Below are 15,521 nucleotides of genomic sequence, written 5' to 3' on the forward strand. Positions count from 1 at the left end.
CAATAACAAGAATAGACAAAACACAAGGCAGGATCAAGACTACGGATAACATAAGACAAGGACTCCGTGACACATAGTCAGACAGACCGGGTATAAATACACAGAAGGTGAATGAGGGAACTGGAGACAGGTGGGGAATAATCAATTAACTCAAACAAGGAGGAAGGTGACCAAATAAGGGAACAGACAGTTAATAAGGTGACAGACACCGTGGGAAAGGAGGACATCTAGTGGAAACCCAGGGACACAACCCAGACACTGTGACAGTACCCAGACCGTACCTGAGTGGCTCCCAGACGCTCCACGGCAGACACAAAACAGAGACCAGGAGGGAGGCGGACAGGTGGAGGCTCAGGGGGAGGGACGGAGGGCCAGAAAAGAAAAACATGGGGAACAGATACCAGAAGTGTGAACACAAAACAGGGAGACCAGGAGGGAGGAGGACCGGAGGAGGTTCAGGGGGAGGGATGGAGGGCCAGACTGACAGAGAGGAACAGGGACAGGAGTGAACACCAAAAACAAAAAACAACATGAAGCCCCCCAGGGCGGAGCAGAAGACCACAACGTCCTTGTGGTCGAGGTCAGAGTCCAGGGTGGGGCAGAAGACCACCACAACCGTGTAGTCAGGGCGAGAGCCCCCCAGGGCAGAGCAGAAGACCACCACGTCCTTTTGGTCGAAGCCAGAGTTCTCCAGGACGGAGCGGAAGACCACCACAACCGTGTGGTCAGGGTGAAAGCCCCCCAGGGTGGAGCAGAAGACCAAAACAACAGTGTGGTCAGGGCGGAAGTCCCCCAGGGCGGAGCAGAAGACCACCACAGCCATGTGGTCAGGGTGAGAGCCCCCCAAGGCGGAGCAGACCTCCGTGCGGCCGGACCAACGGAACGACGAAACTCTGGTAATCCCCTGGTGTCTTTACTGGACTCCAGAAAATCGGTGCTGGCCTGACTCTGCTTGCGAAGATCATTGGTGACTGGCATTTGTACATGAAGATCACCGGTGACTTGACTCTGTCCTTGAAGATCACCGGTGACTTGACTCCGTCCTTGAAGATCACCGGTGACTTGACTCCGCCCTTGAAGATCACCGGTGACTTGACTCCGTCCTTGAAGATCACCGGTGACTTGACTCCGTCCTTGAAGATCACCAGTGACTTGACTCCGTCCTTGAAGATCACCAGTGACTTGACTCCGTCCTTGAAGATCACCAGTGACTTGACTCCGTCCTTGAAGATCACCAGTGACTTGACTCCGTCCTTGAAGATCACCAGTGACTTGACTCCGTCCTTGAAGATCACCAGTGACTTGACTCCGTCCTTGAAGATCACCAGTGACTTGACTCCGTCCTTGAAGATCACCAGTGACTTGACTCCGTCCTTGAAGATCACCCGTGACTTGACACAGTCCTTGAAGATCACCCGTGACTTGACTTGTCTCTGGAAGTTCAGCGGTGACCAGCCCCGGCTCTGGAAGGTCAGCGGTGACTAGCCCCGACTCTGGAGGGTCAGCGGTGACTAGCCCCGACTCTGGAGGGTCAGCGGTGACTAGCCCCGACTCTGGAGGGTCAGCGGTGACTAGCCCCGACTCTGGAGGGTCAGCGGTGACTAGCCCCGACTCGGGAGGGTCAGCGGTGACTAGCCCCGACTCGGGAGGGTCAGCGGTGACTAGCCCCGACTCGGGAGGGTCAACAGGAACCTGACTCGACTCTGGAGGGTCAACAGGAACCTGACTCGACTCTGGAGGGTCCGCTGTGACTGTCATCCTCTGTAGCGGCGTTGGGCAAGCAGCCATCTTGTGCTGTGGCGCTGGATTGGCGGCCATCTTGGGTTGTTGCGCTGGCTCAGCAGCCGTGATGTGAACTGTCTTGGGAATTTCTAGGATCTTTGACAGCATGGAGAAATACTCTAAGAATGAGTCAGTGGCCAACTTGGGCGTCGGGAGGGTCAACAGGAACCTGACTCGACTCGGGAGGGTCAACAGGAACCTGACTCGACTCGGGAGGGTCAACAGGAACCTGACTCGACTCGGGAGGGTCAACAGGAACCTGACTCGACTCGGGAGGGTCAACAGGAACCTGACTCGACTCGGGAGGGTCAACAGGAACCTGACTCGACTCTGTAGGGTCCGCTGTGACTGTCATCCTCTGCAGCGGCGTTGGGCAAGCAGCCATCTTGTGCTGTGGCGCTGGATTGGCGGCCATCTTGGGTTGTTGCGCTGGCTTAGCAGCCGTGACGTGAACTGTCTTGGGAATTTCTAGGATCTTTGACAGCATGGAGAAATACTCTAAGAATGAGTCAGTGGCCATCTTGGGCGTCGGCGCTGAGCTGGCGGCCATCCTGCATCGTGGCACTGGATTGGTGACCACTTTGTGCTGTGGCGTTGTGCTGGCATCCATATTGCCTCATGGCGCTGGGTTGGCAGCCATGTTGCCTCGCGGCGCTGAACTGGCGGCCATCTTGTACTGTGGTGTGAGGCTGGCTTCCAACTTGCCTCGTGGTGCGGGGTTGGTTGCCATGCACCCAGCGGCGCTGGTTTGGCGGCCATCTTGTGCTGTGGCGCGGGGCTGGCGGCCCTCTTGGGTTGTGGCGCTGTGTTGGCGTCCATCCTGCCTCTTGGCGCTGATCTAGCGGCCATCATGGGCAGTGGCGCCACCATGGCGGGCGTGCGCTTCTTCTCACCTCTCCGTCCGCCATGGTGAGACGGTGGCTCTGACCCATTCCACATGAGCCCCGGGTCAAAGGGAGGCCATGGTCGAGAGCGATGCTGAGTCTCCTCTCGACCACTCCCTCCTCGGCGACCTCCCCTGGTCCCCCGGAAAACCACCAGATGAGTTCCCTCAAAACCGCCTCTCTCCTGCTCTGTGGGTGGGGATGAGACATAGGCAGACATACCGCTGGTTCTCGTGTTGACGGAGTCCTTCTGTCACGTTCGGTGATACAGGCAACACGGAGAGAGAACCAGTTGCAGGTAAGATACTTTATTAAAGGGTAATCCAAAGGGGTAAACAGTCCAGGCAGGGTCAAAACCAGAGTATCCAATAACAAGAATAGACAAAACACAAGGCAGGATCAAGACTACGGATAACATAAGACAAGGACTCCGTGACACATACTCAGACAGACCGGGTATAAATACACAGAAGGTGAATGAGGGAACTGGAGACAGGTGGGGAATAATCAATTAACTCAAACAAGGAGGAAGGTGACCAAATAAGGGAACAGACAGTTAATAAGGTGACAGACACCGTGGGAAAGGAGGACATCTAGTGGAAACCCAGGGACACAACCCAGACACTGTGACAATTTCTTATTAGTCCTCTCTGTACATTAACATCCGGCAGAAATCTATTGAAAGTTACATAAAAACATTTGAAAGGATGATTAAGTTTTTGTTAAGACACTTGAGAAAATCAATACAAGGAAGAGAGATGAATTCCAGTAAATGCTGCGGAGTATGTCTGAGCATGCATTTTGCACAGCCTGTCCTTAGAAAAGGTCAAGACAAGAAACTAAGGGTCAAGGTCAAGGTTGTTTTGGATAGCATGACTTAGTTAACCCCTGCTCTGACAGGTTACTAGAAAGCAGCCATGTAAAACTACTAGATAGTAACTAGTAGTCATAATGTTACTGTGGTAACAATAGCTGTAGTAACTGTGGTATTTTGCAAGTAATTATTTACCATAGTTACAGTAATTGTAAAGGTTTCAACACGTAGGTAGTACAGTATCAGACACCTTTTCAGTTCAATCTTGACAATCCTGTCGAACCTGGCGGTGTCAGGTTTTCATATTCAACACTACTAACATCACAGAACCAGTTTGTAAACTTTATATTTATTCTGTTAAACAGCTTTTTCCTGGATGCAAATAAACGTCCACGCCCTCGTTAAACTCCCTGCCACGTCATATTCCACGCACGCAGACAGAGAGAGGAGGGAGCGATAGAGCGATACCCGTATTCTGACAAGCCCCGCCCTTTATCTGATCAGTATTTGTGAGGATTGGTCAGAGGCACTTCAAACCAGTCGGAACGCAGGCGGAACTTCATAACGCAGGCGGAAGTGTGTATGTCATGCTGGAACATTGAGGATCTCTGTAACTGGATTGGAGTTACTGGATTCATTCAAACATTTTACAAAACGAAAGCGGTCAATATCCATATGTCTCCGTAAGTAAATGACAAATCGATCTTAGATCTTAGGCTGCGCGAATCTACAACAGTTGATCTCGAGCTCTGTTGACATTTGACTGAACATACGGATTTTTTTTGGGGAATTACAGATTGAGAATGTAGGTAGATTTTGGATGTTGGAAATGAATCTAAATAATACAGGGACCTAATAATGTGTACTTTCTACACTGAATTGTGACCTTTGCCTTCATTAGTTGGGGTTGCCATAAACTGCTTTGAGATAATTTTATGCTTATTACTTGGAATATAATATTTTCTTGGTAACTTTGACTAACTGAATGTTGTACTGTCATTCTTTGGAGTTTTGGTTTGTAATAATGACACACCTCGAAAAGAAATATCTTTACATGGTGTGTCTGGTGTAAGTTTTTATTAACAAATTATAATTTTTTTTGTTTTTTAATTGTCAGTTTTATGTTTATATAGTTTAAATATCTTTTTTAATGTCAGTGTTATTTTAGTGTAAATATTTAAATTGAACTTTATTATTTTAATAAAGTTACACTAAATGAAAATGAGAAATGTTTCCTTAGCATGAATTAAAAATTAAAAATAGTTTTTTATTTATTTATTTTATTACTGTCAATGTTTATTTCAAGTAAGTTTTATTCAACAATAATAGCAGAAGTTTGAATTTGATTTGTGTTTAAATGATCAAAGTCCGAATAAATTGTTGCCAGTATGCATTTATTGCCAGGGATTCCTGATCCATGATAAATTCATATAAAACTTTATTTGATTATAGGGCCTCTGGAATGTTGCTGGACGAGACTCCTCTGTTTGATCCTTCTCTGCTTCAAGAGCTGGACTGGAGCAGCAACACTGTCTCCTTCTCACCTGCCATTTCTCCCTCTCAGCCTGGAGAAGGTCTGGTCCTCCGTCCTCTGTGTACTGCTGACCTAGACAGAGGTACTGCTTCCCATTCAGCACTCTGCCCACTCATGTTCAGTACTTCCAACAACCAGGATAAACATGTTTGTCTTTATTGATTTTTTTTAGGCTTCTATAAGGTCTTATCACAGCTAACAGTGGCTGGGGATGTCACAGAAGAACAGTTCAAAGGTACTGCATGTCCCTAATGCAAAACATCTCTCATTTCTTCATATATATATATATATATATATATATATATATATATATATATATATATATATATATATATATATATATATATATATATATATAAAATGTGTACTTTTTATTATAGCAAATTTTGAACATATGAAAAAATCTGGAGACTATTATGTCATAGTGGTGGAAGACACAAATCTTGGACAGATTGTTGCCACAGCAACACTCATCATAGAGCACAAATTTATCCATGCTTGTGCAAAGGTACTTAACATTTTCAATGTATTTGACTTAATATTTAATTACTTTAAATATTACTTTAAATTAACTTTAAATATGTATTTTGCAATTAAGCTTATTTTTTTTCATGTTCATATATATATACATATATATATATATATATATATATATATATATATATATATATATATATATATATATATATAAATAAAAAAATTGTCTCTGAAGAGGGGGCGTGTGGAAGAAGTGGTTGTGAGTGATGTATGCAGAGGAAAACAGCTGGGAAAACTGTGAGTTTGTTTTTTGAGACACTTTTACATTAGTTTTACTTTCAAAAGGTACTTTGAACATAATACTTTTGCTTTTGTTTTTAGGTTGGTATCAACATTGACTCTCCTCAGCAAAAAATTGCAATGCTACAAAATAACGCTGGAGTGTGCGCCGAAAAATGTGGAGTTTTATAAGAAGTTTGGCTACTCCGCTTCAGATGAGACTTACATGCAGCGCCGGTTCTTTGACTAAATCCAAAAGAATCTTGAACATCATAGAATGTTTGCTTTAGAACTCTTAATCTGTTCTATTTTCTGAGATTAGACTACCTCGAACTTGCACCTTTTTTAGCTAGCAAAAAAAAGAAAAACTTGGTAAATTGGTGACAAGTTTTGTCACAATATCAAAATATTCTGAAATAATGCATTTTGAATTCGCTACAACACAGAACAATGTGCATATTCAAGAACGTTACTAAATGTACGCAGCCAACATCAAGCACTTGCTTTGAAAGTTATTCAGTTGTCTGTTTAAAATGTGTTTCACTTCACATAACTTGCTATAGAAACAGAAATCATGTCTGATCACATATAGAATTCACAATAAGTAACACTGTGGCCTGTCTTAAGAGAAAAGCAAAACATTTTGTTTTATAGAAGGGCTTTCATACTTGAATGTTTTCTAATGTAAAGATTTATATATGTAAATTGTTTTTGAAGAGGGAAAACAAACCGTTTCGAACCCATTTAGTTTCCAAATATTCTTTTTTTATCCTCTTTTACTTAAAATGTTAATGCTGTGTTTTGTGCTTTATTCTCTTTAAAATACCAAAACTCAAATCACATTTTTCATTCTACAAGTGAGTACTATGAAAGCCGTATTGAAACGGTTTTTAATTATTTCTGTTTCTCTTGCAGGTACTTGTTTTCAACGTAGAAATCAGTAATAGAAAAAAGGTTTACATTTATTGTGCTCAATGTGTATTTTCTCAATTCTGGCTTTAGTCTTAGCCACTGGTGATAATCATTAGTCATGTGTAAAACTTAAATGAAGGAAAATAAATTATTTTGAATAATAAATGATGCAATGAAAGCATATCTTTGTATGCTAAATGTCTTTATTTTTGTACTTTCACTGATAGCCGACAAATTAGGGGCATTCAAATACTTTGTCTCATCTGTCAATCAACAGCCAAACATGTGGCATTGATGGTATTTGTGCTTTTATAAATGTTATATTTGATGTATCAACAATGAATGGCAAATGGGTGAATGAATGAAAACATTTTCATTAAAAATCAATTATAAATCTCAAGTTTATAGTGTATTTCAATGAAATGCAATCATCATTCTGAATCCATCTAAACCCAACAGTCTCATCATAGACAGTCGTATGTTTGCACCAGGGATAGATAACATTAAAAACACAAGATGTAAGTAGCCATCTTTTATTGAGCAGTAGGATGTTAATTCTATGGCAAACGCATCTTTCCTTATCTCAGTCTGAATTCATTCCCCACATAAACACTGATTTATCCTACCATTTCTATGGCAGTAACAGTCCCATTCTTTAATCCCATCCCCTCCCAACCCAAATCCATCCAACAAAATAACAGTAATTCAAGTATCAAAAGTGCATTATTGCAATACTGTCCCGCTGCAAATGCAAAATGCTTTAAATACTATAAAACTGCGAAACATTTCAGTGCATACAGCTCAAAAAAGAAAAAGAAAAGCTTCCCCAGCTCCAAGGGACACGAGGAGCAGTCTCTCCCTCCCAGCCCCTGTACAAATATTTACATTTTTAATCCCAATAAAAATGTAAAAAGAAAAGTCCACTGTGGTTAAGCACTTTTTTTAGTAAAGCCTATCCATTTTGTGCTGCCGTAACTTGCATACTCCCGAAATCTTCATCCTCTTCTAGTGTTCGCTTTAGACTTCCTGTAGGGAAAGAAAGATGATATTAAGAATGGCCATAGTACCGGTATGTATAATGACCCTGGTTTCATACATTACTAATGTACAAATTACACAGCTCATTTCTATAGTACAATTAACCCAGTAATTTATCATAGATTTAGAAGATGTTTTTATCCAAAGGGACAAAAAAATGAGTTACTAACATAACCATTAATCAAACGGAGCCAAGAACAAAATCAGATTCACAACGCAAACATTAAAGAGTACAAGCTAGAAGAGAGAGATCAAGATATATAAAAAAAAGAAACCACTAAAACAGTTGTTGTAAATGCTACAAGAGAATTGAGGCATCACAACACTATAACGTGCAGTATGAATAATTGAAAATTGCTAAATATTTTAAGCGTTATTAAATTATTAGTATTTTTTTAATATTAATTTTGAGTGTTAGAAGTTTTTGGAAATCTAAATAAGCACATTCACTTACATATTGGCAATAAAAAACTAAATAAAAATTATATATATATATATATATATATATATATATATATATATATATATATATATATATAAACTAATGTAGTACCAATATACTATGTATCGCTATTAGAAATGATTAAACTATTTACAAACTTAACCGTTTGGCCATAAAAGAATGTTCTCTTACCTGGCATCCCAGCTTGGATGGAGAAAGACCTGCCCAACTGAATGGGTGACATCATCTTGATGGTAAGCTTTGCAAGATATATTGCTTCATATTCCTTCATGAAAACAGAGAGAGCATCCATTTATTATGTACACATGTATATACAACAGGTATTGCACTTAATGCTGAATGAATTATTAATGCTGAGATTTGTTTTTAAATCATACCTGTAGCTGATGAACAAAGCCTACATTGGGATTAATGCAAAATCGTCTCTCTTGTACATGACTAAAGGCATCCCTGTAAATAAATAAAATGACAGGATATGCAAACTTCAAGACAAACCATATTATTCTGTATTAATATTTTTGGACATGCATGAACTGTTTCTCCGCTAATAATTTTACCTGTATTTCACACCAAATGTCTCCATAAGGTAGGCAATAACTAAGGCAGCACTGGAAAAGATAGGAGATTTTATTAAATCAAATCAAGACATTTGAGAATATTTTACAAATGATTTGAAGTTAAAAGACAATTTTTTATGACCACAAATAAAATATGATTATGGATTTTGGTTTTGGCATACCTTCTTGATATCCCTGCATTTCCATGAACAAGTACCTTTCCTGCAACACAAAAATGGGCAAGACATTAACATTATAATAAAATAAATGTTGTCGACACTGCAAACCTATTTTCTTTACAAGAAACTGAACCCAAGATTAAAACAAAGAAAAATCTAAATGTAATATTTAAAGTATAGATCAATCAATATGGAGAAACTTTCATTACCCCCTGTCTCTAAACATCCATCAATAAATTCTTTAGTCTATGAAGAGAAAAATAGATTATCATAATTAGACAAAAGTTTCACACACACCAAATAAAAAATTATTAATAATAGGAATTCATAAAAGAAAGGTCAGCTTACCATTGGGAAATACCTAATAATATTTTCCACAGGGTTATCTGCTATATCTAAAACAAGGTACCTATAAACAAATAAAAAACGTAAATTAGCTATTAGAAATAGTGGAGCTTTATACTTAAGTACCACACAGAAGAAAGGATATCCAGAAATCAAAATACCTAAATTTATGAGGAAAGTTTGGCTTTATAAAGTTGGCCTCAATGTCTTGTCTGACACACACGATGTGAGTTATCCCCTGCTTCTCCAGCATTGAGAGCTGAAAGAGAGAATGAATTAATACAGGAATCCCAAGGTACAGATCATTTTCATCATGAGAACAGTTTCTCTCTACAGTACCTTACTCTTCATAGCAGCTGAATAGGGGCCAAGAAACAGTCCTGGGAGGATTTCCTAAATCATGTCACCAGACAGTTTTAGTAAAAGTGATCATTTGATGACAAGGAGGTATGAAATGTGCCTAATAATGTAAGATGTTGACTCAAAAAAAAAAAGTAGAAAAAAAATCACCACTGAAAAACAATCTTCTGAAAGTTTGTACTAGCACAATAATGTACTTCACCGCAAGTGCTACATCTGTACAATAGCCATAAAAACATAAAAAAAATCATGTGCAAAGTTTGTTTATTATCACTCACCTGCATCTCTCTTCTCATTGGATATGCCCAGTCCTGCAGAAATGAGATTATAAAATTTTATTATTAGTTTTTAAAGGCATTCTTACAGTTATAATATTATCTCACCACTATAATCATAAACTGCAGCCACACAGGTGATCCATACGATCCAGACCAATTATTTTTTTAAATAATCAGTTCTGTAATATTAGTGTTCAAGTTAGACCAAAACAAAGCATCAAAGTAATGCACTTGATAGACTGGAGTCATATGATTACTTGTGGATCATTGTGATGTTTTTATCAGCTGTTTGGACTCTGACTAAATTACTCCAAATCACTTCTGATTAAGAAAGAAACTCATCCTTAGATGGTGAACTACTCCTTTAAGTGAAAAGTCTTGGGGGTAAAGGTATATTATCAATTAAATATTATCAAATTTTGGTTAACATTATATTCAATATTAGCATCGTAAAGAAGGTTAGAGATGAATGACGTGTTTGCTAATAAATCGAAAATCTTAAAGCAACTAAAGTTAGTTATTAATAGAAATTATCAGATTATTCACATATTATTCCCACTATCATAATAAATACTACCCATACTACATTTCCTGACTGAGATGGTTGTCATTTGTAATGAGAAATGCATGACTTCGACTCAATTGTTGTTATTCTAGTACACATGCATCGGATGCACATGATAACTGCTCATAGAAACGAGTTAGTTAAGAGCTTTATATATTGAATATATCAGCACAGACCGCTGTATTTATTCATGCATTTACACACACTAGTCAATCATGTAGTGCTTTGAAACAGACAGATTAAAGAGTGACTGTTGTTAGCACTGCGCTAATAGAACATACCAGCTGCTCTTCTTTGGAGGCGGGCAGGGACGGGAACTGGAGTTTATTCCCTTCGTCCATTGTGCGAGTGGTATTCCAGCTTTCAATAAGTTCACGTCCCCTTTGATGGATTGAATATAAAAGACGAACTAAGTGCAAATAAAGTAGAGTTTATGGAAAAGCTCCGCACTCAAGCACGCCATGCTGCTTCCACCCGGAGCGGTCACGTGACACGAGAGCGCCATACGTCGGGAAGGGGCGCGGTCATGGGATGTCAGTCAACGATCACCATTCAATGTTTAGGTGTAATAAAATGCTAATGTGTTGACATTTAAAAACAAAAACCAACAACAACAAAAAAAAAACAACAATATTTAGTGGTAAACTATGGTGCCCGTAAGGTGACTTGTTCGGTTTATTTAGTTTTGTTGTGGCCACGAAATAATAACTCGTGGGAACGTGATAATAGGCTTGTTTGAGATGTGCAAAATATGCGTAGAACCGATCACCGGTGATCAGCGCGAGATGCATGCCGGTTAGAAATGTGTCCGAGTGACGTCCGCCTTGCTCTGATGTCATGCTGACATATGTCAAAAATCTCTCGCGAGCGCAAGGCGCACATGTCGGATTCTGCAGTCGGGCGCAGTTGCTCTCCACCGACTGCGCTGATCAAAAGCACTGATTGGAAACGACTTGCTGACGACACAGCTTAATGCTCATTGGTTTAAACAACAGTGATGTAACGTTCTCTTTTAAAATGTTTGATTTTAAAACAATAATATCATGTTTTGTGTGTTTATGTTATGTGTGAATAGTCCCAAACTATCTGACAGTGCGATCTCTTTGGGTTAAGTAATTTAATTTTTATTAAAAAAAAATCTAATAAATAAAAACATGTATGTCTATATTAATGAAAAAAAAATATTGATAAACACGTCTTTGGTATGTAATTAACCCCATAACTGTCACCGTCCCACCTGTGGGACGCTTGGCACTCTTTTTTGTTGTTGTCTTTTTCTCTATAAAATCTTTTAGTAATCATCATAAATCATATCATTTGAAAGCTTAGAAGCCCAAGATTCATCCTGTGAAAACCATATTGAAATCGGACATTGCTTTACCATGTATTTGGTACTTTAATATCTAATGGCGGTCACCTCCCCCTTAGTGGGCAGGGTCAAGTGTCATAAAAGTAGTGGCCACAACAAAACTAAGTAAACCGAACGAGTCATTTTACGGGCACCTTAGTAAAAAGATCAAAGTTGGTAGAAATTTTCAATGCCCATAGGATAGAAAAAGAAACAGCATATACCCTTCGCAAAGACCCTCCCCCCTTAGTTACTGTTGCTACGTCCGACAAGCCATGAAAAATACAAGGCGGAGCAAAGAGGCCACTGACATTGTGCTGACAGACAGGACAAAGCAAGTTACTTCTTAGTCTCAGCTTTCAAATTTTGTAAATTTTTAAAGAAATTCAAACAATAAATACCGTTTTGTGTCTCTTTAATGTGTTGTGACCAAGGTTATAATCGTTAACGAAAACAAACGAAAAAAACGAAAACTAGGTGAGAAAACACATTGTTGTTAACTGAAATAAAAACAAAAACGAGACATTACAATAAAACGATAACTAACTAAAACGTGTGTTTGGCACAACTAACTAAAATAAAATAAAATTATAGATTAAATGTCTTTAGTTTTCATCTTTGTCAATGTCTTTCATAGAGCAAATAACATTCAGCTGCATTTCCTTTCCCTGTCTCTCACTTGTGCGTCTCTCTCATGTACACGTCCGTGCGCACACACAGAAAATTGTACAGCTGGGGTGTTTGTATAGAAAATTATTGCTTGACTGAAGTACACTGTGTTCCAAATTATTATGCAAGTGACATATCCATAGAATTTCAGTACTCCGAAATCATATTGATATGTCACTTGCGTAATAATTTGGAACACAGTGTAAAACCATCTCTCTCTTTCTCGCCCATGCACACTCACTCACGCACACACCCAGGGCACACACACACACACTAAAAAAATTAAAAGCTGTATTTAAAGTTTTTTTTTTTATTTGTTATTTGTCATGTTCTTTTCTCAGATTGAGCTCTCTGACAATCTGACAGAAAAGTCTTGTTGTGGCTCAAAAATGGGTTGAATACATGCGGTTCATGTATGAGGTTTTTTGCTGGCACACGTCACTTACACATTTTGCACTTACTGTTTACATATTTGTGCCCATAGGTTTCGTTTTTGAATGAATATTTTCTAAAATTGTATAATGTTTTTGTTGAGTTATTATTACACAATACTTTTTCTGACCTTTTTTAATCTTGCCCCTGACAAATAACTTCAATTATGTAAAAAGAATAAAACTAACACTAAAACTAATAAAAACTAAACTAAAACTAAGCATTTTCAAAAAATAAAAACTAAACTAGCAAACCCACTTTAAAAACTAATTAAAACTAAACTGAATTTGAAAACAAAAAGTCAAAACGAAAAAAAAAAAAAAACTAATGGAAAATGCAAAACTATAATAACCTTGGTTGTGACAGATCACTGTAACACCTCAGTTCAAGCCACACGTGAACTGATCATCTCTTCCTCTGTACTAGTTTTAGCAAAAAAATAAACATGAATGAACATCAGAGTGTATCTTGTTTTAACAGCTGAATAACAGTCCACCGATGTTTGTCTGGTTCGTTTGTTGGACAAAATGTCGGATTCAGCGTTATGATTGGTCAGATCGTCTGTCAATCAAAAGAGGTGTCCTTTTGTTATACTATGAAAAGTATATTCATTCATTCAGCTAGTTGCAAAAAATGCTAAGTGTTGATACTTCTATCAGGAAATACAAATTTATTTGTTCTATATAATGTTGATACCATTTTATTAATCATTCAACGATACATTAACATTGTGCCCCTGTACTGATATGGCTTAAAACTTCATGGTTGGTGTACGTGGGATATGGTAACTTTCCTAATGTCATAATCTCCTATAACAGCACACCAAATGCCCTAAAATGTGTCAATCATAAGAAAATATATTTGTAGGAATATAATCCTTGTTACATTGTTAAAAAAAGATTCCAAAAGGTTTTTTGGAAGGTCATCTTTCAGTGACCAGTTCTTAAAAGAACCATTTTTTCTTAGTCTAAAAGATATTTAACATAAACTAAACAATTTTTTACAACGATAAATATGTTTTTGTGCAATTAAAAGGTTCCATGGATGTTCACAGTTCTACATGGAACCAAAGATGCCACTAAGAAAACCTTTTTTTGGCAACAACAATACTCAAGATACTGACCAGACATCAGAATATTTATTGAAAATCCCATCTGTTAAACTTTCTGGTGACATCCAGCGAACAGGATGGAGACCTTCACCCTTACACACATCACGGGCCAATCCCAAATGTCCTATTTTAATGACCCTTTCTGGGTCAGTGTAGCTTCTTACTGACAGCAGACAGTTCCTTGCGCAATATCCCTGTGCATATTAAAAATAGTTTAATTTAGATGTATTTACATTCATGCATTTGGCAGGCACTTTTATCCAAAGAGATTTACAGTACAATTGCTTTTAAGGGTGTATTTTTCATGTATTTATGTATTCTCTGGGAATGAAAACCCATGACTTTGGGATTGTTAGCTACAGGAATTCTTATATTAACACATCTTTGTTCCAAAGCATACTCACTGGATATGATACATTACTGTTTAAAAGTTTAGGGTCAGTATGTTTTTTTTTTTTTTTTAGAAAGAAATGACAATGGATTAAATGAATGAATTAAATTAAATGAATGAATGCATTAAATTGCTCAAAAGTCTCAGAAAAGGCATTTATAATGTTATAGTGTAAACACTGTCCTTTTGAACTTTCTGTTCTTGACTGAACTGCTTGATTTCTGAAGGATGTGACACTAAAGTCTGGAGTAATGCTGAAAATTGCAATAGAAATAGTTATTTTAAATTGTAATAATACTGTACTTTTGATCAAATAAATGCAGCACTGGTGAGCATATGAGACTTCTTTAAAAAACATGAAATAATTTCACTGACCCCAAACTTCTGAAAATTTTTTTTTACAGCAGTAAATCTCAGTAATCGGCCCTTTTATACTTTACTTTCTCCCACAACACTAATTAACAGTGTCATTGTTAATTAGCCATTTGCTCTAGACCAGGGGGCACCATCATCATTTGTTTTGCTCCATTTGTTCCCTATAATCATATTTTCAGCATGATTCTGAGAGCAAACGTGTCTTTTACCTCATCAAAAAAGCTTCTTTTAAGAATATGGTTTTATCATAGTCACTGGCATCTTTCGCAGTGTCTGAGAAGAGATCGGTTTGTGAGACAACGGTTTGTAGCAACCTATAATCGTCAAAACAGCATGTAAGTAGTCCCCATAGAAGTACAGAATATATGTATGTGTGTGTGTGTGTGTGTGTACCTTGACAGCCACTCTCCTCTCAGGAACAACTTTACTAATTTTGGCTGCCAACTGTAACTCTTTCATAAACTTCTCCAAAAGCACAACTATACCCAGCTATACCCGACAACCTATGAAGCTTCAGACAGTCTCTTGGAAACACAGGAAGTGTCCTTGTCTCTCCTTGGGCGGGTACGTAACTGGGAAATGTGGGAAAGCTGTTTAAATATCAACACATTTTGTGGCTTATAGATGCAACAAAATCACACTGAAAAGAAGCATTAGTTTGTAAGTGATGTTCCTGTGTACCTGATAGCATAGCAGTCATTACCAAGACCATATAAACATTGAAAATG

At 38.5% G+C, this 15,521-nt stretch overlaps 2 protein-coding genes across 3 annotated transcripts; one reads left to right on the top strand and one right to left on the bottom strand.

Annotated features, from left to right (window-relative positions):
* The first annotated feature begins 4,047 nt into the window (after window positions 1-4,047).
* On the top strand, window positions 4,048-6,536 carry LOC132111403 (glucosamine 6-phosphate N-acetyltransferase-like). 2 transcript variants are annotated; one of them, XM_059518669.1, is made up of 6 exons: window positions 4,048-4,163; window positions 4,933-5,096; window positions 5,187-5,249; window positions 5,395-5,522; window positions 5,727-5,788; window positions 5,873-6,536. In XM_059518669.1, exons 1-6 carry the CDS (start codon window positions 4,063-4,065, stop codon window positions 6,018-6,020), a joined length of 666 nt encoding a protein of 221 aa, XP_059374652.1. In that variant the 5' UTR covers window positions 4,048-4,062; the 3' UTR covers window positions 6,021-6,536. The 2 variants fall into 2 exon arrangements, with proteins under 2 accessions (XP_059374652.1, XP_059374653.1); XM_059518670.1 differs by having other exon boundaries at window positions 4,144-4,285.
* Window positions 6,537-6,897: 361 nt separating this feature from the next.
* LOC132111401 (serine/threonine/tyrosine-interacting protein A-like) lies at window positions 6,898-11,001 on the bottom strand. Its single transcript, XM_059518668.1, has 11 exons — window positions 10,749-11,001; window positions 9,903-9,935; window positions 9,604-9,657; window positions 9,426-9,523; window positions 9,268-9,328; window positions 9,129-9,165; window positions 8,923-8,962; window positions 8,741-8,791; window positions 8,561-8,633; window positions 8,355-8,448; window positions 6,898-7,708 (listed from the first exon to the last, which is right to left on the bottom strand). The coding sequence occupies exons 1-11, from the start codon at window positions 10,806-10,808 to the stop codon at window positions 7,635-7,637; spliced, it is 675 nt and encodes a 224-aa protein (XP_059374651.1). The 5' UTR covers window positions 10,809-11,001; the 3' UTR covers window positions 6,898-7,634.
* Between the last annotated feature and the right edge of the window lie 4,520 nt (window positions 11,002-15,521).

The sequence above is a fragment of the Carassius carassius genome, chromosome 31 (assembly GCF_963082965.1).
Source record: "Carassius carassius chromosome 31, fCarCar2.1, whole genome shotgun sequence".
Lineage (NCBI taxonomy): Eukaryota > Metazoa > Chordata > Actinopteri > Cypriniformes > Cyprinidae > Carassius > Carassius carassius.